This window comes from Crocuta crocuta, unplaced genomic scaffold, assembly GCF_008692635.1.
Source record: "Crocuta crocuta isolate KB4526 unplaced genomic scaffold, BGI_CrCroc_1.0 scaffold72, whole genome shotgun sequence".
NCBI classification, from domain to species: domain Eukaryota; kingdom Metazoa; phylum Chordata; class Mammalia; order Carnivora; family Hyaenidae; genus Crocuta; species Crocuta crocuta.
The window spans coordinates 428,430-451,995 of NW_027529427.1; the positions used below are offsets into that span (position 1 = coordinate 428,430).

Here is a 23,566-nt window from a genome sequence, read left to right on the forward strand (position 1 = left end):
CCTCTTCATGTGAAAAAAAAATATCCTATAGGATTTGCGAAATTTTAATTTTCTTTTTGAGAAATTTTTTCGAATGCCTTTTACATTTTACAGAGTATGATACCCTTCTCATATTTCTAATAATAATTAATATAGTTAACATTTATTGAATGCCAACTTGTGTGTTGAGCACTGCATTTATTATATTCTTACCCCAAAACTATGAGATAGGAGCTATTATCATCTCTATTTTAGGAAAAAAAAAAAAGATAATAAGACACAGAGAACTGAAATGATTTATCAACATTAATGGCTCCTTTTTATGGCAGACTTAGGATTTAGACAAATGCTATGTGGCTTCAGAGGTACTCTTCTAGCCAAGACCGCTGTTATAATTTATATAAACAATTAAAATTTTAATATCTGACATTTGTTCAAACTTTTTATTTAATTGATGACATGGAAATAATCTGCTTTTGAGCATTTTCAGAGGATTTCAAAGTAGATTTTGAAAATATTTTTGAGTATATTCAAGGTACTTTAAAGATATATTGGGTAAAAGGCTGACAGTATTTACAATGTTCTTTGGACTCTAGGACGATCGTAAGGATATTTTCTTGTTTCAGTGAAGAGTGGCTGATGCCTGCTGGACTTTCATAAATGTAATATATGAAAGATGTAGACATGTGTGTCAAAAATGAGGGGGATGGAACTTGAGGGTGTTATGCTGAGCGAAATAAGTCAGGCAGAGAAGGACAGATACCATATGTTTGCATGTATAGGAGGATTAGGAGGAACTTAACGGAGAACCATGGGGGAGAANGCGGGTAATCAATATAAGCTTCAAAAAACCCAGGATCCTAAACTAGTTTCGCTAGTAAAATCCTACACAAGCCAGAATTGTCAATGGGATTAATACATATCGTTTATCTGCCTTCTGGTATGCTAAAAAAAAGTACAAGACATGTATCAGGAAAGCCAAAATATTTATCAAGTATCGCCTTTATAGGAGACTTGCTAAGCTAACTTTTGATACCGAATCGGGACTTCTTGAAACTTTTTTAATGTTACATTTCACTTGGATTTGACATTAAATGTTATTCAGTATCAGCAGTCATGATGTCCTGTAACAGGACCAGATAGTTGGAATGAAAGCTGTAATGGCTACAAGAATATCTCTGGGCAGGCTACAGGAACGTAATGAATGACATCAGTGTGTCTACATCAGTGAGTTAACATCCATGAATGAGTTGCCTACTCCAGGCTGTATGTACTGTGTCTGTGCGTTGTTCCTTCAGTATTCCCTGGGGCTTCACTTGAGAAAACAACAGCAAAGCAGATTATTTTAGCAAACAACCCTCTTTAGGAAAAAGAGGAAGAAAATGTGCCTATGGGCAAAGACATTTTAATAAACTGCATTAGTATCCACCGAAAGCTTTTCAAATCACAAAGGGAGAATATTTATTCTTTCTGATCCGTATGAAAATTTAAGCTACGTATTTCATACGTATGTGTTAACCCCTAGAAAACACTACAGTAGGAGTTTTATTTTGTAAGGAAAAGATGGTAAAAAGCAGTAATACGTTAAGGTATCACATCTGTGGCTGCTTTAGTCTCGCCTCTATGTTATATGTGATTGATAGTTAGAGCTCACAGATTATTTTAGTGATTGGGGTTGAATCAAATGCTAAGAAGCATTGAGAATTTTTAAATAGGGAGAGAAAAGCAAATTAGTGGCATAGAAAGAGCATGGACTGTGGGAAAAGAGGAAGATCAGAGCTTGAATTTTAATTCCATGTCTTACAACCTAGAGAAATAAGTTGCTTGATCTCAATTCACTAATCTGTACAATGAGATTATACACCTACATCTCAGGATCACTTAGGAAAATAAATTAGATAATCTATGTAACCACCAGATATATACTAGTGCCCCAAAATTAGAAAAAATATTATAATTGATAAATTCAATTATTTTCAGTTTTACTATTTACTAACTTCACATTTGTTTTCTGTTTTTCTAAATGTGAGTGGAAACAATCCTCAAGTAACAAAAAAGATTCAAATCAATTCTATTTGCCTTTGACTGAAATTTAAAAAAAGACACCTTGTGTTGTAGTTTTTGTGTCTTTTAGGAGAAAATGAGATATTTATTTAACCCCACCCTGCAAGACACACTTTTGATCAAAATTTATCTATTTATGCCAACCTTTATTGGATGTACAACTAGAACTGTCATTTAAAGTATTGATCTGGGGGAACCTGGGAGCCTCGGTTGGTTAAGTGTCCGACTTCGGCTCAGGTCATGATCTTCCGATTCATGAGTTACAGACCCTTGTCGGGCTAGCTGCTGACAGCTCAGAGCCTGGAGCCTGCTTCAGATTCTGTGTCTCCTTTCTCTGCCCCTCCTCTACTTGCTCTCTCTCTCTCTCTCAAAAATAAATATAATAAAAATTTATTAGGTATTGATCTAGAAGTACATTAAGTTCCTAAATAATCCATATGTTACCTCTATCCATATATATTTTCTGCTAAAGAAAAATAGTGCTGCAAACAATTTTTATGATATTTCTATCAGACTAAAAATGTAATTTTAAAAAATCAATGTAATCATTAAATCCCTTTCACTGAGATTTTAGATTCTACATTACCTTGAGTTTGATTTTTGTTTTCTTTTAAGTAAGCTCTGTGCCCAGTGTGGGGCTTGAACTCACAACGCTGAGATCAGCAGACACCTGCTATATCAACTGAGCCAGCCAGGCACCCCTTGAGTTTGATTTTTAAAAAAGCAGCTGAATCCTCATAACAGATCACATGCCCAATTGAATTCAAATTCTGTGAGGAAGATAGCACCAATAGATTGTTGCCAATTGAATTCAGTCATAGGTTCCAGATTTCATATACAATTTCTGAAGAAGCCCATAAAATGGGCCCCTGGTATTGTTCATCTATAATCGCCACTATACTTTCTCCTCCTAGGTACACCTATGGCCAGCCTGTGCAAGGGAATGCCCAAATCCGGGTGTGCAGAAAATTCTTTTCCTCTGGGAATTGTGAGAACAACAACAATGAAATATGTGAACAATTTATTGCGCAGGTACAGATCATTATCTTTTTCCAAAACAAAGGTTCTTGTTCATTATTATTATTATTAATATTATTTTCATTATATTTCATTATTATTCTTTCTTTGATTCTGTAGAGAAGGAAAAAATCTCCCTCTACCCTTTAATGTCTTCCACTGGACTAAGAATTAAGTTTACATGAAGCAGGTTAATGGGAGAAAAAAAACCCAAAGTTTAATTAGGTGCATACAGAGGTCCAATAGGAAATTGAGATCTAACAAGATGACCAAGGCAAGCTGTTTCTATACTTTTTGACAGAGACAAGAAATTTGTGGGAAACTGACAGGATAAAAAAAAATAAGTGCTTGTGAGATGTAATTGGTAAGGAATTCTAATTGGAATTTGCGGTGAGGCAGTAGATTAGAAAAAAACTAACAAGGTCCTTTTTTCTACAGCTTTCTTGGCTTAAAGTCCCTATCTCTGGCGGTAAAGATGTCTTTTTTACTTTTTAGTGCAGTGAGGGTGCCTTTCACATAGATGATTTTTTTCCTTTCCTTCAGGGGGATCAAGGAGGCTCTAAGTGTTTTTGGACTGGCTCTTTAAGTAACTTTTATTTAAAATAATCAATATGCCTTGAAGCACCTGGGTGGCTCAGTCAGTTAAGGGTATGACTCTGGATTTTGGCTTAGGTCATGATCTCACAGCCCTGAGATCAAGCTCACATCAGGCCCTGGGCTGACACCATGGAGCCTGATTGGGATTCTTTCTCCCTCTCTCTTCGTTCCCCCCCAATACACCTCTCTCAGTAAATAAGAAAACATATAAAATAAAAAAGAGAATGAAAGAAAAGAATAAAATAAAATAAAATAAAATAAAATAAAATAAAATAAAATAAAATAAAATAAAATAAAATAAAATAGAATCAACATGCCCACGTGGCATGTTTGGGAGTAGCCTGCCCATGACCCCTATAATTCTATTTATAAAAGAGACTTAACAACAGTATTTTCATTTTGTAGATGATGGAGGTTGCAGGAAGATAAGGTGAAGAATGAGGAGCAAATACAACATCTATCAATAGTCTCTTATTCTCTAGGCCATGTAAATCATTACCCACCTATGGGTTCATAGAAGTTTTTAAATTTGAAAAGTCTTATGGGCTTTCTTGTTTTGTATACTGTCTAGATGATCTCTCTGATCTTTCCATGCAGAGTTGTGAGTCATCTGCTAAGTAAACAAATCCCTGATAGGACTCACCATGCAATCTAGAATTGTCCTTATGAACAAAGTTCATTTCCAAACACCTGCAATTCCGAGTATCTACTTGCATTACTTTAGATTTGAGGTTCATTGTTAAAGCTGCCATTTGCTTTCCTGACCTGTAGCATCTTAATCTAAGTAAACAATTCTGCCCATTTCTTTGAGGATCAACTTAGGACCTCAAAAATGAAATTTTTATACATTTTGGTTTGCAATTTAAGCCTGATTGTCCTGAAGTTACTCACTAAATTGATGAACATCCACATCCTTTAGGTAAATATCAAAGTTTAATAAAGACAAGCAGAAATCCTTAGATAGGAATTGCAGGGGCACCTGGGTGGCTCAGTCAATTAAGTGTCTGACTTGAGCTCAGATCATGATCTCACAATTTGTGAGTTTGAGCCCTGTGTTGGGCTCTGTGCTGACAGCTCAGAGCCTGGAGCCTGCCTCAGATTCTGTGTCTCCCTCTCTCTCTGACCCTCCTCTGCTCACACTCTGCCTCTGTCTCTCTCAAAAATAAACAAACGTTTAAAAAAATAAAAAGGATTTGCAGGCAAAGAAAGACAGTGGAATTCTTCTCCATCAATAATGCATTTTTCTGTCATGTGAGTATGATGTAATTTAGTCATTTTACCAAGTGATGGGTGTTCTCTCAATGGCTTTTTCCTTCCCAGTGTGACACATAAAGCAATAAATAATCTGCTAAAACTATCTTTCTTTATCAGTGGTTACATTGATTTGATATAGATTCCTTGGCATGGGTTTCATGAATCAAAGAGATAGATAGATAGAATCACACACAATTTTAAACTTAAAAAATATTGTCAAAAACATTTTAAGCATTTAATTTCCTGTCAGCAATATGTGAGAATCCTATATTTTCCAAGTTACTGCCAGCAATATATATGTTAGTTTTTAAAATGTTGCCATTTCGATTGATATTAATTTGTTTTAGTTTGTATTACTTGTGAATGTGACCATATTTTAATATTTTTGTTATCAGCTTGAATTTGTTCTTTTAAGAACTCTTATTTATCCTTGTTTTCCTTGTTTGTGTGATATTGAAACTTTCTTTTTTTTATAAATATTACCCTCTATCCTTTAAGCAAATATTTTTTTCAAGTCTGTTATTTAAGTATTGACTTTGTGTTGTTTTTGAAGTACCAAAGTTGCTAGTGTTTACAGGTCCTCAGCCTTAAAAAAAGTTCTCAGCTATCACCATGTTGTACATGTAGCTATCTAAGCATGGTTTTAACATTTTAAAAATTTCTCTAATCAACATAAAGTAGTTTTTATTATGTTCCAAAATAACACATTTTGTTTTCTTCCGAATGGATACTCAGTTCTGTTAGCATCTAATCTTATATAACTTTGGTATTTCTTTATTCTAAATATTTTAAAAGTTTAAATCATTTAAAAGTTCTAAAAGTTTCATCTATTTTATTGGACTTCCTCTGACTTTTGTTTCATTAATTTCTTTCTGATATATTTTGTTCCTAAATCATTTATATTTTTTTAGTTCTATTTTTTATATTTGAGAGAGAGACAGAGCACAGGTGAGGTAGGAACAGAGAGAGGGAGACACAGAATCCGAGGCAGGCTCCAGGCTCTGAGCTGTTAGCACAGAACCTGATGTGGGGCTCGAACTCACAAGCAGTGAGATCATGACCTGAGCCAGAGTCAGATACCCAACCGACTGAACCACCCAGGCACTCCTAAATCACTTATTTTTATTTTCATCATATTCCTTCTTTCCTCTAAAATTTTGTATTATTTCATTGATTTTTAAAAATGTTCATTGTTTCCTTTTGTTAAAAATACATTGTGTTTTAGTTTCTCTTTTCACCATAACTTAATACCATAGATTTTTATGCAAAGCACTTTTTTCCTTGGCATTAATGTCAAGATTCTTATTGATTTATGTTATATTTTCCCTTTGACTCAGGTGTTATTGAAAAAAAATTTTTTCTTAATTTCAAGGCATTTAAGATTCTTCTGATTACTTTTTTTTAAATTTTTATTTATTTATTTATTTTTTAGAGAGAGAGACAGAATGTGTGAGTGGGGGAGAGGAGCAGAGAGGGAGAGAGAGAATCTTAAGCAGTCTGCACATCCAGGGCAGAGCCCAAAGTAGGGCTCCATCCCACAACCTTGAGATCAAGACCTGAGCTGAAATCAAGCATCAGACGTTCAACCAACTGAGCCATCCAGGCGCCTCTACCATTTCTTTCTAATTTGATTGTCTTATAAATAGACGAAGTACAATTGCCTGATTTTGTTTTTGTTAACATTCTAGTTGATAGTTCAGAGGAGCACATATTCTTGGATCAGAATGCCTCACTACCACTTCTATCTGTGTGACCCTGAGCAGATTGTATAACTAACCTATACTTCAGTTTATTCATCCATATGATGGTGATAACAGTAGTGTCTAGTCACGTGGTAGTTTTGAAAGTCAAATGAATTGATCTATCCCTCTAATATTTTAAATTTAGAATTAATAGTACTGTTTATTTTTAAATATAATTAAATCTAGGGGTGCCTGGGTGGCTCAGTCAGTTAAGCGACCAACTTAGGCTCAGGACATGAGCTCATGATTCGCGGGTTTGAGCCCTGTGTCAGGCTCTGTGCCGACAGCTAGCTCAGAGCCTGGAGCCTGCTTCAAATTCTGTGTGTCCCTCTCTCTCTGCCCCTCCCCGACTCATGCTCTGTCTCTCTCTGTCTCTCTAAAATAAATAAACGTCAAAAAATGTGTTAAAAATAAAATATAATACAATTAAATCTATATTTCTCTAGTTCCTGATGTCACCAACGAAAGATTAGCTATAAATTCGTTCTTCATTGTAAATAACAATTTACCTTAAAAAGAGTTCTGCTTTTACACCCTTGAAGACTCCAAGATGACTTTCATCTCTAGTTCTTAAAATGTCATTCTCATCTTTAATTTATTGCCATCTACATTGTTGTCTGTAGAATATCCCTGAAGTCTGTAAAATGCACATCACCTGCTTAACTTGTTTTAATTGCCCATGGACTCCCAGCCCTTCTTTTGGAATTCTTGGTCATGTCAACAAGTTTGTGAGATGAAGCCGTGGGGTGGTGGGGATGTTAAAAATCTGTGCTAAAACTCTAGATCCTTTTAAGACTTGAATCCCTAATCTTTTCATTATGTCGTCTCTTCATTTTTCAGTTGAGAAATGGTTGTGTTACTCAGATTGTAAATACAAAAGCCTTCCAACTCTACCGCTCAGGATTTTTCATGTCATTTCATACCACTGTAACAGTTACAGAATCTGGGACAGGTAATGGTCACATTTTATGGGCACCCTGGGGGCATATGCAGGGTCCTCAGGGGAAGTTTATCAAGTTAGCATAACTCACCACATAGAGATCAATAATTGCTCAACATAGTAAAGTGGAGTACATTTACCAATAAGTCAACTTGAAGCTTGCTTTTGAAAAAGATGTTCCTCATAATATTTAAAATACATTTATTACGTAAATATTACATGTTTATATCTACTTCTGTGCCTGCATTAGTCAGACAGAGGAGATTTCTTCTGAACTAGCAGAGTTACACTAATAAATATGTACTCTTTTTAACTTTGTGTAAATCAGTGATAACCAACTCGTCTTTGATTTAATATAAGAGTTCACAATCTACATCCAGAATGTCAAACCCAGCTCCATGCTTATTTATGTCAAGTTTATCAGAACACAACCACATTCATTTACCTCGCTCAAGAGCTAAAATAACAAAGTTGAGTAGCTTGTGGTCCACAAGCGTAGAATAATAACTAAACTTCACAGAATTTTGTCAACCTCTGATTGAATACAAATGGAGACATTTGTGAGTATAAAATAGCAATGAGATATTGACAAGCTTGCACATAGTGAGTGCTCAATAAATCATTGTTAAAAGAATGAAAAAGAGAGGAAAGGGGAATTTAATTTAGGGTGGAGGAAGCCAGATTCAATTGCTAATTATTTCTTGTTAACTTAAAAGTGATTAAGATCATATCATTTATAAAGTGTTTTTTATAAATGTACTTGATCAATAGTATGAGGGCATTCCTCATGGATATTTGTCACATTGTAACTTAGCCAGGTATGTTTGTCTCTGCTTATCATGTGCTTTGTTGATGCCACAATGCATTCCTATTTACCTTGTTTTCAGATACTTTTTCATATCTGGTAAAAGTCCAAAAGCATCATTTCCTTAATAGGCCAAAGAAAGATTTAAAGGAAGGGAGAGACATCTCTCAAGAGATGTCTATGACATTCTCAGCCATATAAGGAATTACAAGCCAGACTGAGTGGAATGGTCAGAAGAAGGACACTAAAAGTATTTTCTCCTGCTTCTGATCCAAATATTTTTATATTAAATATGTTATTCAGTTTGATGTATGCTATAGCCAGATAGATACAGAGTATTCTGGAACATACTCCAAAACATCCACACTTCCCCTTTTTTTTTTTAATGTTTATTTATTTTTGAGAGACAGAGAGAGAGAGCATGAGTCGGGGAGGGGCAGAGAGAAACGGAGACATAGAATCTGAAGCTGGCTCCAGGCTTTGAACTGACTGCACAGAGCCTGATGCGGGGCTCAAACCCACGAACTGTGAGATTGTGACCTGAGCTGAAGTCAGACACTCAACCAATGGAGCCATTCAGGTGCCCCCACGCTTCCCATTCAATGTAGAACAAGAATGTAATTCTGTGTATAGAAGTTTGCACATACCCCGTAAGCTATTTGCTCTTTTGAGATTCTGGATCAAACAATTCATCCTCCCTCACAGTATTTTTTTTTTATTTCTTACAGGTGTGCAGATCACTGAAAAGTCTTCTATTTTTCTCACTCAACTGCTTGGGAGTGTGAGCTTTGAGAATATGGACCCTTTCTACAGAAGAGGAATTCCTTATTTTGGAACTGTAGGTTTGACTTAAAAAGACATATTCTCATTTCATTTTCTTGGATCATGGATTGCCCTTTGAAAATTTCTGGACATCTTTTTCCTACATTTAGAATACATTTGTAGCCTTACTGCATTTGATAGATGAAAGTCCCACCGGGAAAGAAAGTGATCGATAGAATGAGAGCTGTTTCCATTTTACGTATCTTTTCACTAGAAAATTTTTCTGTCTATTGGGATTTAATAAATTTACAAATAAGTGATCAAATTTATAAATAGAAAATTCTTCTATAGAAATGTGATGTTTTGAGCTTTAAAAATTAATGCCTATATTTTATGTACAGCTTAAATTTTCTGGACCTAATAATGTACCGATGGTGAACAAGCTATTGCAGTTGGAGCTCAATAACAGATTTATAGGAAACTACACCACAGACGAGAATGGGGAAGCTCTGTTTTCCATTGACACTTCAGATGTATTCGATCCAGAGTTCAACCTCAAAGTAAGACACCAAAAAGTAGATGAAATCCCACGAAGTATTTGAGTGTTAGGTGTTACGAACATTAGGAATCTCTTAAAAGATCATTTGTATTAAGAACATATTTTAAGGGCACCTGGGTGGCTCAGTCAGTTCAGCGTCCAACTTGGGCTCAGACCATGATCTCGCAGTTCCTGGGTTGGAGCCCCATGTCAGGCTCTGTGCTGCCAGCTCAGAGCCTGGAGCCTGCTTGGATTCTATGTCTCCTTCTCTCTCTGCCCCTCCACCACTCACATTCTGTCTCTCACCCTCTCCAAAATAAATCAAAGCATTAAAAAAATTTTTAAATATATATATATATTTTAACAAAGTTGTAAAATTTAGGGTATTTTATATGTCTGCTTGTTCATTAAATAATATGTAGAAATATTTACTCAAGAGAATGAGATAATAGCCTGGTTCAGTTGTTATAAAGTCGGTAACATCCAATATTTTCCTCTGAGAAACAAAAGATAATTCATGAAGGTGATTTGGCCTTTTTTTCTCCTTTGATTATTTGATGCATGGATAAGGGAAATACTATGATTTTCTATTTTTCTGCTTCTTAAACAGATTTTGGAGTTAAACAATTCATCCATGTTCAAATACAGCTGAAAGAGAGGGTGTAAGACTATTCTCTGAGTTCAGTTACAAAGTAAAAATAAACTAGTATAGGCCTAATAACATATACTTAAAATTATGGTCATGTTTTCTATGCACAAGAAGAAGAAACCGTAATGATTATTTTACTCCCAATAATTTGATATTTGAAACGTCAGCCACAAACTAAGATTCCTCTCTGCTGTGAAGGGAGAAGAAGCCTTCCATTCTGGAATAATCCCTGTCCTTGAAAGTCTTCATAGTTCGGGGCGCCTGGATAGCTCAGTCAGTTGAGCGTCCAACTTTGGCTCAGGTCATGATCTCACAGTTTCTGAGTTCGAGCCCCGCACTGGGCTCTGTGCTGACAGCGTGGAGCCTGAAGTCTGCTTTGAAGTCAGTGTCTCCCTCTCTATCCTGCCCCCACTTGTGCTCTGTCTCTCAAAAATAAATAAATGTAAAAAAAGAAAAATATTTTTTAAGTCTTTATAGTTCTAAGATCTTTTCCTTTCTTTTTCCTTTTAGGCCACTTATATCCGACCTAAGAGCTGCTATCCTCCTAGCTGGTTAATGCCTGAGTATGTAGATGCTCATTTCTCAGTTTCACGCTTTTACTCCCGAACTAACAGCTTCCTGAAGATTGATCCTGAACCAAAACAGCTTGGATGCAATCAACAGAAAACAGTTACTGTGCATTACACCCTAAACAGGGAAGCATATCGGGAAGATTCAAATATCAACTTTTTTTATTTGGTAAGTCTCCGTTGATGGATCGTTTGGTTGTGTCTAATTGTCTGCTTAGCACAGGGTGGCGTGGAATGGGTGTGTCAATCATGTCACGATATCTGAGTGAGCAAACCGTCTCACTTGGCTCTGACTACTATTGGATCTGTTACAAAACAAACACAGAAACAAGTAAATGAATACATAAAAAGATCCAAGGCAATAAGGCAATGTCAATTTCCCTAAGGTTGAAAAACTTGTTATTTGGAGGCCACTCTTTTAAGCATTCAGTTATAATTCATATCAGGGCTCCATGATCCTTTGTGAAAGTACAACATTAGGCAGATATAGGAGAGGAAAGTGGAAGGCTGTTTTTGATAAGCAGTAAAAGGAATGAGTCCATTTGGTTCTGTCCCCATACTTACCCATTTTGTTCTTATGAGGCATAGGAAAAAAAAAATTTAGACTTTTCAGCCGGATGGATTATCCTCAGTTTACACATAAGGCAACAGCGATAAGAAGTGAAATGACCTGGCATCCTTGAAGCCAGACAGTCTAAATAGCTCAGGGCTTTGTACACTCCCTTGCACAGTGAATCGCATATTATTTACCAAGTTTATAGCACCCATTAAGCTTTCAATGAATCGTCATCAATTTCTGTGTTCTTTTCCGACTGGTGCAGAGTGTATGTTTTACATTTGTTCCTAGAAGCTACCATATCTTTAGAATAGAGGTATCATCAGACCATCATTATCAATTTTTCAGATCTAATAAATAGTGTGATGTTACACATTGTGTTTCCCGTGTTCTGCCCAGGTGATGGTAAAAGGAGCAATCTTCCTCAGCGGACAAAAGGAAATCAGAAACAAAGGTATACATAATACATCCATTTTTTTACGAGGTGCTCTGCCTTCAATTTTCTTTCCTTCTAAGGAAATGTTATAGAGGGATAGAGTCAAGAGGTTGGGAAGAGCACTTAATGTTTTTTTATTCGTTTGTTCTAATTTTTTTAATGTTTTATTTGTTTCTGAGAGAGAGAGAGAGAGAGGGAGAAAGTGAGCAGGGGAGGGTAAGAGAGAGGGAGATACAGAATCTGAAAGAAGCTCCAGGCTCTGAGCTGTTAGCACAGAGTCCGACACAGGGCTCAAACCCACAAACCGTGAGATCATGACCTGAGCCGAAGTCGGACGCTTAACCAACTGAGCCATCCAGGCGTCCCATGGAAGAATACTTAATGTTAACATTAGTGGGTGGAAAGCAATAGTATGATCCAGGATAATCTTCCAAAATACTTCTGAGAAAGAGATTTCAACTTGTTTCCATTGTCACCAGGTTGTCAAGCACTTTACATAAAAGTGGTATCACCCAAATATTGTTATTGCCTAAATTACGCAGTCTTTTTTTATCCGTATACATAGTTCCCATTATTTAACTGGTTTGCCTTTAAAATAAAGCCCAATTTGCTCTTCCTATCCATCAGCCATTCTCTTTTATCTAAGTGTAGCCAGTGAGCCAGGAAAGTGTTGGCACCAAAGTTAATGACATCTCCTTTTACACAGCCTGGAATGGAAGCTTCTCATTCCCGATCGACGTCAGTGCTGATTTGGCTCCTGTGGCTGTCATGCTTGTCTACACCCTTCACCCCAGTGGAGAAATTGTGGCTGACAGTGCCAAATTCCAGGTCGACAAGTGCTTTAAAAACAAGGTGATGTTTCTTCTACTTCTTGCCTGTCCTGAGAGAGAGGAACGCGGCAGCACCGCTGTCTCCTTCTTACAGGTCTTACAGGACTACTGTCACCTTTACATGGTGGTCACACAGTAAGTGTTGAGATAATTAAAACTAATGTAGAGGGTGCCTGGGTGGCTCCATCGGTTAAGCGTCCCACTTCAGCTCAGGTCATGATCTCACAGTTGGTGAGTTCGAGTCCCGTGTTGAGCTCTGTGCTGACAGCATGGAGCCTGGAGCCTGCTTGGGATTTTGTGTCTCCCTCTCTCTACCCCTCCCTCACTTGCGGTCTGTCTCAAGAGAAAAAACATTTAAAAAAATTAAAGATGAGAGACTCACCAAGCAGAATGAATAACTTTTGGTAGCAATGCCAGTCCAAGATGAGAGGGGGATGGCCAAGGAGATGACCCTGTAAGGACAGTTAAGGGTGGGAATGGTTAAGGACAGTAATAGGTACAGAAATCTATAAAGGCTTATTTGGAAAAGACTGAACTTATTCAAATTATTTGGGACGAATTCAAATTATTTCAAATTTGTTTCTTCAAATTATCTTTAAAAGTATCTCACTCTCCTTTTCTTCCTCCACTTTAGGTTAGCATGAAGTTCTCAGAGGAGCAGGGGCTCCCTGGCTCCAACACCAATCTGTACCTTCAAGCAGCCCCTGACTCATTCTGCGCTCTCCGGGCTGTGGATAAAAGCGTTCTTCTCCTCAAATCAGAACAACAGCTGTCAGCTGAAAGTGTAAGCTCTCTGATTTCCTCCCATTCCTCATTTTCATCCAGACCCCGTCCCTTTTGGCTTTTTTTTTTATCTGAGATGAAACATGTGAAGAATATCAAATAGTTTCTTCCTTTGTTCTCTCATGGATTATACACTTTGTCTTCAAACCTAGAGGTAAATCTCTGTGTTGAAGGACATGCTTGGATATAGTCTAACGTTGTCTATTATCTGTTAACAGACCGTATATTTTCATAAGCCTTTCCAGCCCAGCAGTGCTAGAATTTCACATCAAAATAGTTTCCATGAATGACTGTTGGATATTTTTCCCTCTATTTTTTTTTTTAGCACAGGGCCATATAAATATTGAAATGTATGATCCTATTTATAACTAGTTTAATAATTAAAATGCTTCCTTCTTATTAAAATTCTACTTATTGTCTTAACCTATTTGAACTCCTACAAAAACTACCCCAAACTAGATAGCTTATAAACAACAAAACTATTTCTCACAGTCCTGGAGGTTGAGATTCTGACATCAGGGAGCTGGCCTGGTCAGGTAAGGCCCCTCTTCTGGTTTGCAGATTCCTTGGATCCTCACACAGAGGAAGGAAAAAGGGACATATTCTCGGGTATCTTTGATAAAGGAATTAATGTCATTTATTCTCTACCCACTCCACACTGATGACCACATCACCCCCCAAAGGCTCTACCTCATAATTCCATCACACTGGACATTAGGAATTCAACACACAAATTCAGACCACAGCACCTGTGTACTACAGAAAATGTGCAAAATACACAAAGGCATAAAGAAGGAAATCTTTAAAATCATTCATAATCTTAACATGAAGAAATTTTTTTTATTTCACAAAATGGACTTTTATTGTTGTACAGATATGAACATTTCTGATGTAATTTTTAAACCTCTTTTCTGAAGGCATATATATTTTACAAATGAGATCTCATTGAAAAACACGACTTAGTATTCTGCTTTTAGCAATTTATAGTACATCCAGCTTCAAGTAAACTATAAAAATTAATGACTTAATGGTCTGACAATTAATCATGACATAAACTATATATTTTTCACCAATGTAAAAGTTAAATACATTTAAATTTCTTATTGGAGCTAACAAACTTCTTTTTTTTAAAGTTTATTTCTTTTGAATAGGAGAGGGGAGGAATGGGCAGAAAGAGACAGAGGGAGACTCCCAAACAGGCTCCACACTGTCAGTGCAGAGCCCAATGCAGGGCTTTCAAACTCAAGAACCACGAGATCATGACCTGAGCTGAAATCAAGAGTCAGATGCCTAATGGACTGAGCTACCCAGATACCCTGGAGCTAAAAAACTTCTAACTGATTTCAGAGTCAGTTAGAAAACTATCAACAAATAAAGGATAAACTTACCTGTAAATTTGGAAAATCTATATACTTTTCTTCTAAGAATTTCATGGAGCCAGAGTAAATCATCTCTACTCACTTTTCCTACAACTGGAGGTAGCAAGATCGTAGAAAAACCACCTTGAGGAAAAACCATCAACGATCCACCAATAGAAATTCCAGAAGCATTTCACCAGACCAGAAGATACAAGTGAATCAGAATATGATATCAGAGCCAAAGGAGGTTGCCCTAGTTTATTATAGCCATATTAATAGTGTATATCAAGCAGTGTTATATAAAAGAGAAATATTACCATTCACATTAAGTTTGTAGTACTTTTTTTTTGACATGACAAAAGATGTGTTTTATTTTTATTTATTTTTATTTTTATTTTTTACAAATAGTTTATTGTCAAATTAGTTTCCACATAACANAGTTTGTAGTACTTTTAATATTATGTTATGTAGGTTTCATTTTTAGTTTTAAGTAATGTTAAAAGATGTAAGGATTATACAGAGAACTCTCATTCACTCTTACCCAGATTCACCAGTTTTTAACGTTTTACCACATCTGTTTTCTCTTTCTCATTCTTTCTCTTGCTTTTCTTTCTCTCTCTTTCTCTCTCTGTCTCTCTCTCTCTCTCTCTGTCACACACACACTCACATATGTACATAGAATTTCAAAAAATTTTTTCTAAACCATTCATAGTGGGTTGAATACTTCGTGTTATGTTATTCCTTAATATATCAGCATTCATTTCCTAAGAGCAAGGATATTCTCCTGCACGACTACAATACAGTTATCAAATTTAGGATATTGAACATTGTTTCAATACTTTGGATCTAATCTGCCAGCTATGTTTAAGTTTTGTCAGTTGTCATCTTTACCACATATTTTTCCTAATTTAGTGCAAGATCAAGGGCAGAATCACATATTGCATTTGGTAGTCATGTTTCTTTAGTTTCCTTTCACCTGGAACAGAATCGTTCTATGTCTCTAATGAAATTGACATTTTTGAACAACATAAGCTAAGTATTTTTTTAAATGGAATGTTCTTCACTTGAAGTTTGTCTGATGTTTCTCATGAGTGGGTCAAGATTATGCATCTCTGTCTAGAATATTGCATAAAAGATATTGTATGTTTTTCAAGGTACAAAAGATCCAAATGCCCATCATTGGTGATGGTAATTTTGATCACCTGAGAAAGGTGTTTCCGTATACCTCCATTGGCTCTTTTGTTCCTTAAACTAATAAGCAATTTGTGCTTATTAATACTATTTGTACATCCTGCTCCTCATCAGAATTTCCTTGGAGTTAGCACCCATTGATAGTTTTAGCCAGAACCAATTTTGGTACGAGAGTTAAAACATGATTTTCTAATTCTCCCTCTTCCTCTTTACTTGTGGATGCAGGAATATTTATTTCTCAAACGTTGATAACTTCAAATTAATAATTCACAATTCAGAGACACATGGGTGGCTCAGTCATTTAAGTGTCTGACTTCAGCTTAGGTCATGATCTTATAGTTTGAGAGTTCGAGCCCCACATCAAGTTCCGTGCTGACAACTCAGAGTCTGGAGCCTGCTTCAGATTCTGTGTCTCCCCCTCCCTCTGCCCCTCCCTCACTCATGCTCTGTGTCTCTCTCTCAAAAATGAATAAATATTAAAACAAAATTTTTAAAAAGAATATTTGATTTATATGAAGTGTTTTGGTATGGCTGTTTATTTATTCAGTTAGTCACTTTAGCAGACCAGTTGCATCAGCTGAAATGTTCTGATTTTCATTTTCTCTTTTATCTCATGGAAGTTTTGGTATGGAATTAACTTTTTCCAGTTCTTAATATGTCCATGGATAGTATTCATAGATAAAGTATGTCTTTTCCAGTTATTTTCATGAAATGCTATTTGTTTAACAAAAAGTGTTGATGCTGATGGAAAAAGGAGTGGAGAATGCTATCTCACATGCTATCCTAAATCCTGGACCAATGCTGAAAACTTTATGAACATGACCCTGACCACCTAATACAAAATTGAAGTTTCCCTCTTCTGGAAGGATGAGTTGACTCGAAAGTGTTGGATTAAATATTATGGCTATGTTCTTAAAATAAAGAACAGATGATTCTGGAACAAAAATGTATTTGAAATATTTGCCAATTTTGTAAAAATAAAAGGAAGCTTCAAAACATTGGGACCCATATGATTTCTCTCATAGGTGTACAATCTGCTTCCAAATGTAGAACTGTATGGTTATTTCTATCATGGTCTCAACCTTGATGATGGCAAGTTTGACTCTTGCATTACTCAGAAGGATATATTCTACAATGGTTTGTATTATATACCTGTGAGCAACTACGGGGATGGAGATATCTATCATATCCTCAGGGTAAGATCACTTAAGATCTTAAAAACTATTTCATCTCAATTTTAATTTTGGTATTCATAATGCCTACCTGTGTCTTTAAATGTGTAGCTTTCTTCCTATTCTTGGAGATGGGTGTCAGTAATCTGTTTAAAGATTGCTCAGAAATTATCTTATAAAAAGATATTAATTTTTGTTGATTCTTTCTCTCTTTTGTTAAAAAGAAATAAACAGCAGTGAAATTAGAAACTTTATGTTCGAAGTAATGAGACAGTCCTCAATTTATTGCAATAACTGTTATGCACAGGTTATCAAATCAAGAAGCTAAAATATAGTCCAGGCTCCATCAATTAGATAATGCTGAATTCTCTGTAACTGAAGTCAGAAGGCATAGAAAAAAAGGGGCTGGACAGACTTTAAGTCTCCAAGGGACTGGGCATTGCATGTGTGTATATTTATTTGTGTGTGTCTGTTTAATGTGAATTAGGGTAATGATAGTACGTATCTCATAAGTATTTTTCCCTTTGCATTAAATGGAGAATGACTTTAAATACTTAGCAGAATCCTAGCACATAAATGCTAGATAAATCATAATGCTTATAATTTTTTTTCCACATTAAAGGCTTTCCATACATCAAATAGAGGCGACTTGACTACTAAAATCCCAGACCCTTGCTAGGAGAGGAAACCTGTATTTATCATCTATTTATCACTATAATATATAGTCAATAGGTCTTTATTAGGTTTTGCGTGAAAGAAATGCACACCTTTCCTTTGTTGTTTGTTTCTTTGAAGGCTATGGGTCTGAAAGTCTTTACCAATCTTCATTACCGGAAACCGGAAGTATGTTCAGTGGAGGAAAGAATGCCATTCCCTGGGCCACTGTATCTGGACTCAGAAAGATATGCACCAATGTACAGTGCCCCATCTAGAATTGGAGGTGGGTCATCTAGAATTTTGTGTCTCAGAGATGGTTAAAAGAATTTGTGGAATTGGTTGTATTTGTGATAAAACTATAAAAATTGGAATTTGTGTGTGAAACAAGCCATGTTTTTGGCTACAACTAGACATGCTACAATTGAATAAAATGGGATAAGGCAGGCTGGAAATGGTTTTTGGTTTGGGGTTTGGGTTTTGTTGTTGTTGTTGTTGTTGTTGTTAAAAGGAAAAATTAGCTTCAGATGTAACAGGAAGTTTATTTTTATTGGTAGAACACAATATCAGACGTGTTTAAGAGCAGGCAATGTGTAGTAATCTGGGAAGACAGTCATTATAAGTGAGCATGTTACAGGAGAATTAGGTGTCCTTCTGGGGCCCTTATACCTTTATTACGTGTAAACCACAATACACAGGGTTCAAGGCAGAGGGGATTTTGATTCCCAGATAGCCAAAAAGCTGGCATCAGAGACATGTGTTCAAATACTACTCTGTTTTCTATCGGAAGGGCTGTAAACACAAAAATTAGCCATCGCCTTAGGTAATCAGACAGATGTTCAAAATAGAAATTTAGTCTGGAAAGCAAAATGAAACACAATCATCAGAATAGGACTAAAATCAAAGCCAAATTCCAGGTCTGAAAACACTGTAAGAACACCCACAAATCCCTCAACAAAGCCCTATTTTGCTTCACGTTAAGCACATGTGATGAATGACATAGCTTTTAGCTGTGTGTCATTCAAACACATACCTTTCTTCTCTCCAAATAAAGCATTTCTCTTGTCTTTTAGCTGGTGGAGGCATGAAGGAGAATTTTGACTATGTAGAACAGGCTATAATAGAAACGGTAAGAACAAACTTTCCAGAGACATGGATATGGGACCTTGTCAGCGTCAAGTGAGTTTTTTAGTTTTCTTTCCTATGTCTATTTCTATTTTCTTTTTGTTATTATTTCTTAAACTTTACCGTTGGCCATATAAAGCAGTACTGTATTCGTAAGATAGAGACTATCATTCATTTGTATATACTGACCACGTATTTTATTTTTTTCTCTAGCATTGTTCCTCATTTATTAATCTCAAGCAGGCAGATGTAAGCTGCCTCAATTTTTTTTTTTTTACAAATAGTTTGTCAAGTTAGTTTCCATATAACACCCAGTGCTCATCCCCACAAGTGCCCTCCTCCATGCCCATCACTCCCCTTCCCCTCCCCCCCACACCCATAAGTCCTCAGTTTGTTTTCAGCATTCAAGAGTCTCTCATGGTTTGCCTCTCTCCCTCTCCCCCACTATTTCCCCCCTTCTTCTCTGCCATGGTCCTCTGTTAAGTTCCTCCTAATCCTCCTATACATGCAAACATAAGGTATTTGTCCTCCTCTGCCTGACTTATTTCGCTCAACATAACACCCTCAAGTTCCATCCATGTTGCTACACATAGCCAGATTTCATTTGAAATTTCTCATTGCCAGTTAAAATGAGTACTCTCAATTTTTTAAAAAAGAATGCAGTGTTTAAACAAATGTGACATTTTAAAAGAGAAATTTGATTAAAATGCCACTCTCAAGATTGTTATCTAATGGCCTGTCTAAACATTTTAACTTACTTTTAACCTTCAGTTAATATGGCTTTGCTTGCTCTGGACTAAATTTAGCTTCCTTGTTTAGACAAGGACTGCATTTTATCAATGATCTCTCCTTAGTTCCTCAGGTTCAGCAAATCTGTCCTTCCTCATCCCTGATACTATAACCCAGTGGCAGGCAGATGGCTTCTGTGTGAATGGTGAGGCTGGATTTGGCATTTCATCGACAGCCACTCTGGAAATCTCCCAACCTTTTTTTGTTGAAATGACTTTGCCCTTTTCAGTTGTTCGAAATGAACAATCTGATTTGATTGTCAATGTCTTCAGCTACCTGAGTACATGTGTCGAGGTAAGTTATTCTCTTTGATCTGGAGACAAAATCTAACAAGGCCAAAAAGATCGCTCCATATTTTTTCCTTGACTGTTGCCATATTCTCTTTATTCTCAAATCCAAAATGGTACTATAAAGCTATAAGACCTGTTTCCATATTCCTCAGGCAAAAACATTTGCTTTAGGGGAGCCTGGATGGCTCGGTCTGTTGAGCAATGGACTGTTTGATATTGGCTCAGACTGTGATCTCCTAGTCGTGAGATGGAGCCCCATATTGGGCTCCGTGATCATGCTCTGCTTGGTTGTCTCTCTCTCTCTCTGTCTCAAAATTTAAAAACAACCATTTAAAAACTTTAAAACTAAACAGTTGCTTTAAATGAATAGTTGCTTTAATTCACAGTAATGATATGAATACTGCTTTGAGAATGTCATTTCATAGCGATATACGTTCTACCATATTAATTTTCTTGTGAGAAGTAATTTGGTATCTTTTATTTTTGCTAACAAAATAGTTAATTTTGTCAAGATGGGGAGAAGAGTAGTAACAACAGAGTGTTTAGAATAACACCCTCACTGCTTGCCTGTTTTTTTCAGATTTCTGTTCAGCTGGAATCATCTCAGAATTTTCAGGCAACTAGCAGCACCCCTAAAAACAATGGCAGTGAGATTATCCAAGGAGGAGAGAAGAAAACATATGTCTGGACTATTCTACCTAAGACATTGGGTAAGTCTGTGGGTATGCCAATCCCTCATAGAAAACCAGCCCTTTTGTTTTTTAACTTATTTTTTTTTTTTTACTTTTAATTCCAGTATGCCAGTATAGTTAACACACAGTGTTATATTAGTTTCAGGTGTACAATATAGTGATTCAACAATTCTATACATTATTCAGGTCTCATCATGATACCCAGGATAGGTGAAATAGGGAAAACCCAGTCTATTTTTATTGCCTTCATTTATTTTCCTGAAATCTTCTAATCACACATAATTTTCTCCCTCTCATTTTGTAAGTCTCCTTTTTGTAAATTTTCTTTTAAAAAATTTCAATGTTTATTTATTTTTTAGAGAGAGAGCATAGCAGGGGAGGGGTAGAGAGAGACACACACACAGAGAATCTAAAGCAGAATCCAGAAGCTGTCAGCACAGAACCCCATGTGAGGCTCAAACCCATGAACCGTGAGATCATAACCTGAGCTGAAGTCAGACGCTTAACTGACTGAGTCACCCAAGTGCCCTTTGTTTTTGTAAATTTTCAATTAAAAATCCTATTTGCATCATCCATTTTCCAGTTTGCTAATGCTTGTACAATTCATTTGTATAAAAGCATAACATAAATGAAATACAATATAAATGCCAGTTTTTATGATCTATCAAATCCATATGTCATATCCCAAAAGGAGGTTATGTTTTCATTAATGTTGCCCAGGTCCTTCACTTATAGCTTGCTCCTTCATCTGTCATCATGGTCAAGTGTCACCTATACCAAAATTACTCCTCAATCATGATGGTTGCCAGGATTTGCAAATTTGCTAAATATATCATGAGACACCAAAAACAGCACTTGGATGGAGATCAGACACTGAGAAGAGTATTTTCTTCATGCGTGTATTATCTGCAATATAGAAAAATAAATTTGGAAGTATCTTGTTGAAAATACAAGGGAAGGGAAAGTTCAAAATAGTCTAGTAAGCAAAATGCTAGATGTGGTAGATCCAAGATACTCATTATCACATACATAAAAAATTGTCATTAAAATTTCCTTTGTTTCATGTCCCATCTTCATTGTATTTATTTCAGGCAGCAAAGAGTTTATTTCTGAGATCATTTTGGATCACCTGTGATGTTGGTCTGACTAAAACTACTAACTAAATCTAACTAGCTTTCCCTGTGAGATTTTGTTTCCCAATTTTTCTGATTACGTTAAGTCTTCAAAAATCTTACCCTGGCAATTGAATTGAATACTGTATGACATTTTTAATGGCAAGTTCTATGGCATTAAGTGGAGGACACAGTTCTAAGAATGAAGAATCAAAGTCTTTCTTAAAAAGAAACAAACAAAACGAAATACAGCAACAAGTAAAAACAAGGACAGTAATTGGTTATATATATTTTTATATAGACATCCAGTAATAGCAAACCAAAAGAATTATGTCTTTCAATCTTCTCATTTTTACCAGTAATGAAACTGAAGATCAGTTTCAATGACATGACCTATGATTCACAGGGAGTTAAAAACAATGGATTCGCTGCTAGTACTGATTTAAACCCAATGCCCATGCCACTGTCATATTTTACTATTTTTGTTTGTACAAACTTGGGAACCGTTAGGAACCCTGGTTATTTGATGTTCTGTCCCCATATTGGTATATGTAACCTTTTTTTTTTAATATTGTTTTATTTATTTCTAGGAGAGAGAGAGAGAGAGAGACAGTGTGAGCAGGGGAGGGTCAGAGAGAGAGGGAGACACAGACTCCGAAACAGGCTCCAGGCTCTGAGCTGGCAGTCAGCACAGAGCCCGACGCGGGGCTCGAACCCACGAACCGCGAGATCATGACCTAAGCGAAAGTCGGACGCTTAACAGACTAAGCCACCCAGGCGCCCCTATGTAACCTTTATAAACAATTGATTGTTAAGGAATTTGCTCTGTTAGCTTTGCAAATTATTATTTTTCCTTACAATGTTTTACTTTTTAGTTACATAAATGAATCATTTATTTGTGTTAGGTTGGTTTTTAATTTTTTTTTATCTGAGTAGAGTTGGCACACTATGTTACATTACTTTCAAGTGTGTAACTTAGTGATTCAACATCTCTATAGGTTATGCTATACTCACCCCAAGTGTAGCCAACATCTGTCAGCATACAAGGCTACTACGATGTCATGGACTATATTCCCCATGGTGCGTCTTTTATTCCCATGACTTATTCATTCCATAACCGGAAGCCTGTATCTCCCACTCTCCTTCCCCCATTTTGCCCATCACCCCACCACCTCTTTCCCTCTGGCAACCATGAGGTGGTTTGTATTTAGGTCTGATTCTTTTTGTTTTGTTTTTTTGTTTTGTTTTTTTAAGCAAGGAATCATTTATTTAATATAAGGAATCTTGAAACAGCTAAAACAGAGCACATCAAATTATCTTCAGGCAGGAGAGAGAACAAACTATTTTGGTCTAAGCACAAATATGATGATAGTGTGTATTCAGTTCATCCAATTCAAGATGTGGTTCACAGATGCTAATCATTTCCCATTCCAGAAGAGGCCAGTGGTCAATTTAACTTATATTCAGGAATGTTTTCCAGGTAGAGTGAATATCACTGTAGTTGCAGAGTCCAGACAAAGTAGTACCTGCCCCAAAGGTGCAACTGAACAGCGGAATCTAAACTGGAAAGATACTGTGGTCAAAAGTCTATTGGTGGAGGTATGTGCATGCAACACTATCAAACTCTTCCAGATAAGAAATAGGTTAAATATGAGAAGGCAT

At 36.3% G+C, this 23,566-nt stretch overlaps 1 protein-coding gene across 1 annotated transcript in view; it reads left to right on the forward strand.

Annotated features, from left to right (window-relative positions):
* Positions 1 to 23,566, forward strand: part of LOC144227345 (ovostatin homolog 2-like) — a 49,493-nt gene that overhangs the window by 8,138 nt on the left and 17,789 nt on the right. Inside the window, exons 8-21 of the mRNA XM_077758960.1 lie at positions 2,958 to 3,075; positions 7,494 to 7,605; positions 9,127 to 9,236; positions 9,562 to 9,720; positions 10,858 to 11,085; positions 11,872 to 11,926; positions 12,615 to 12,760; positions 13,373 to 13,522; positions 17,096 to 17,266; positions 18,038 to 18,182; positions 18,970 to 19,075; positions 19,876 to 20,104; positions 20,681 to 20,814; positions 23,389 to 23,503. Coding sequence (XP_077615086.1) covers positions 2,958 to 3,075; positions 7,494 to 7,605; positions 9,127 to 9,236; positions 9,562 to 9,720; positions 10,858 to 11,085; positions 11,872 to 11,926; positions 12,615 to 12,760; positions 13,373 to 13,522; positions 17,096 to 17,266; positions 18,038 to 18,182; positions 18,970 to 19,075; positions 19,876 to 20,104; positions 20,681 to 20,814; positions 23,389 to 23,503 — 1,978 coding nt within the window. The remainder of the gene's footprint in view (positions 1 to 2,957; positions 3,076 to 7,493; positions 7,606 to 9,126; positions 9,237 to 9,561; positions 9,721 to 10,857; positions 11,086 to 11,871; positions 11,927 to 12,614; positions 12,761 to 13,372; positions 13,523 to 17,095; positions 17,267 to 18,037; positions 18,183 to 18,969; positions 19,076 to 19,875; positions 20,105 to 20,680; positions 20,815 to 23,388; positions 23,504 to 23,566) is intronic.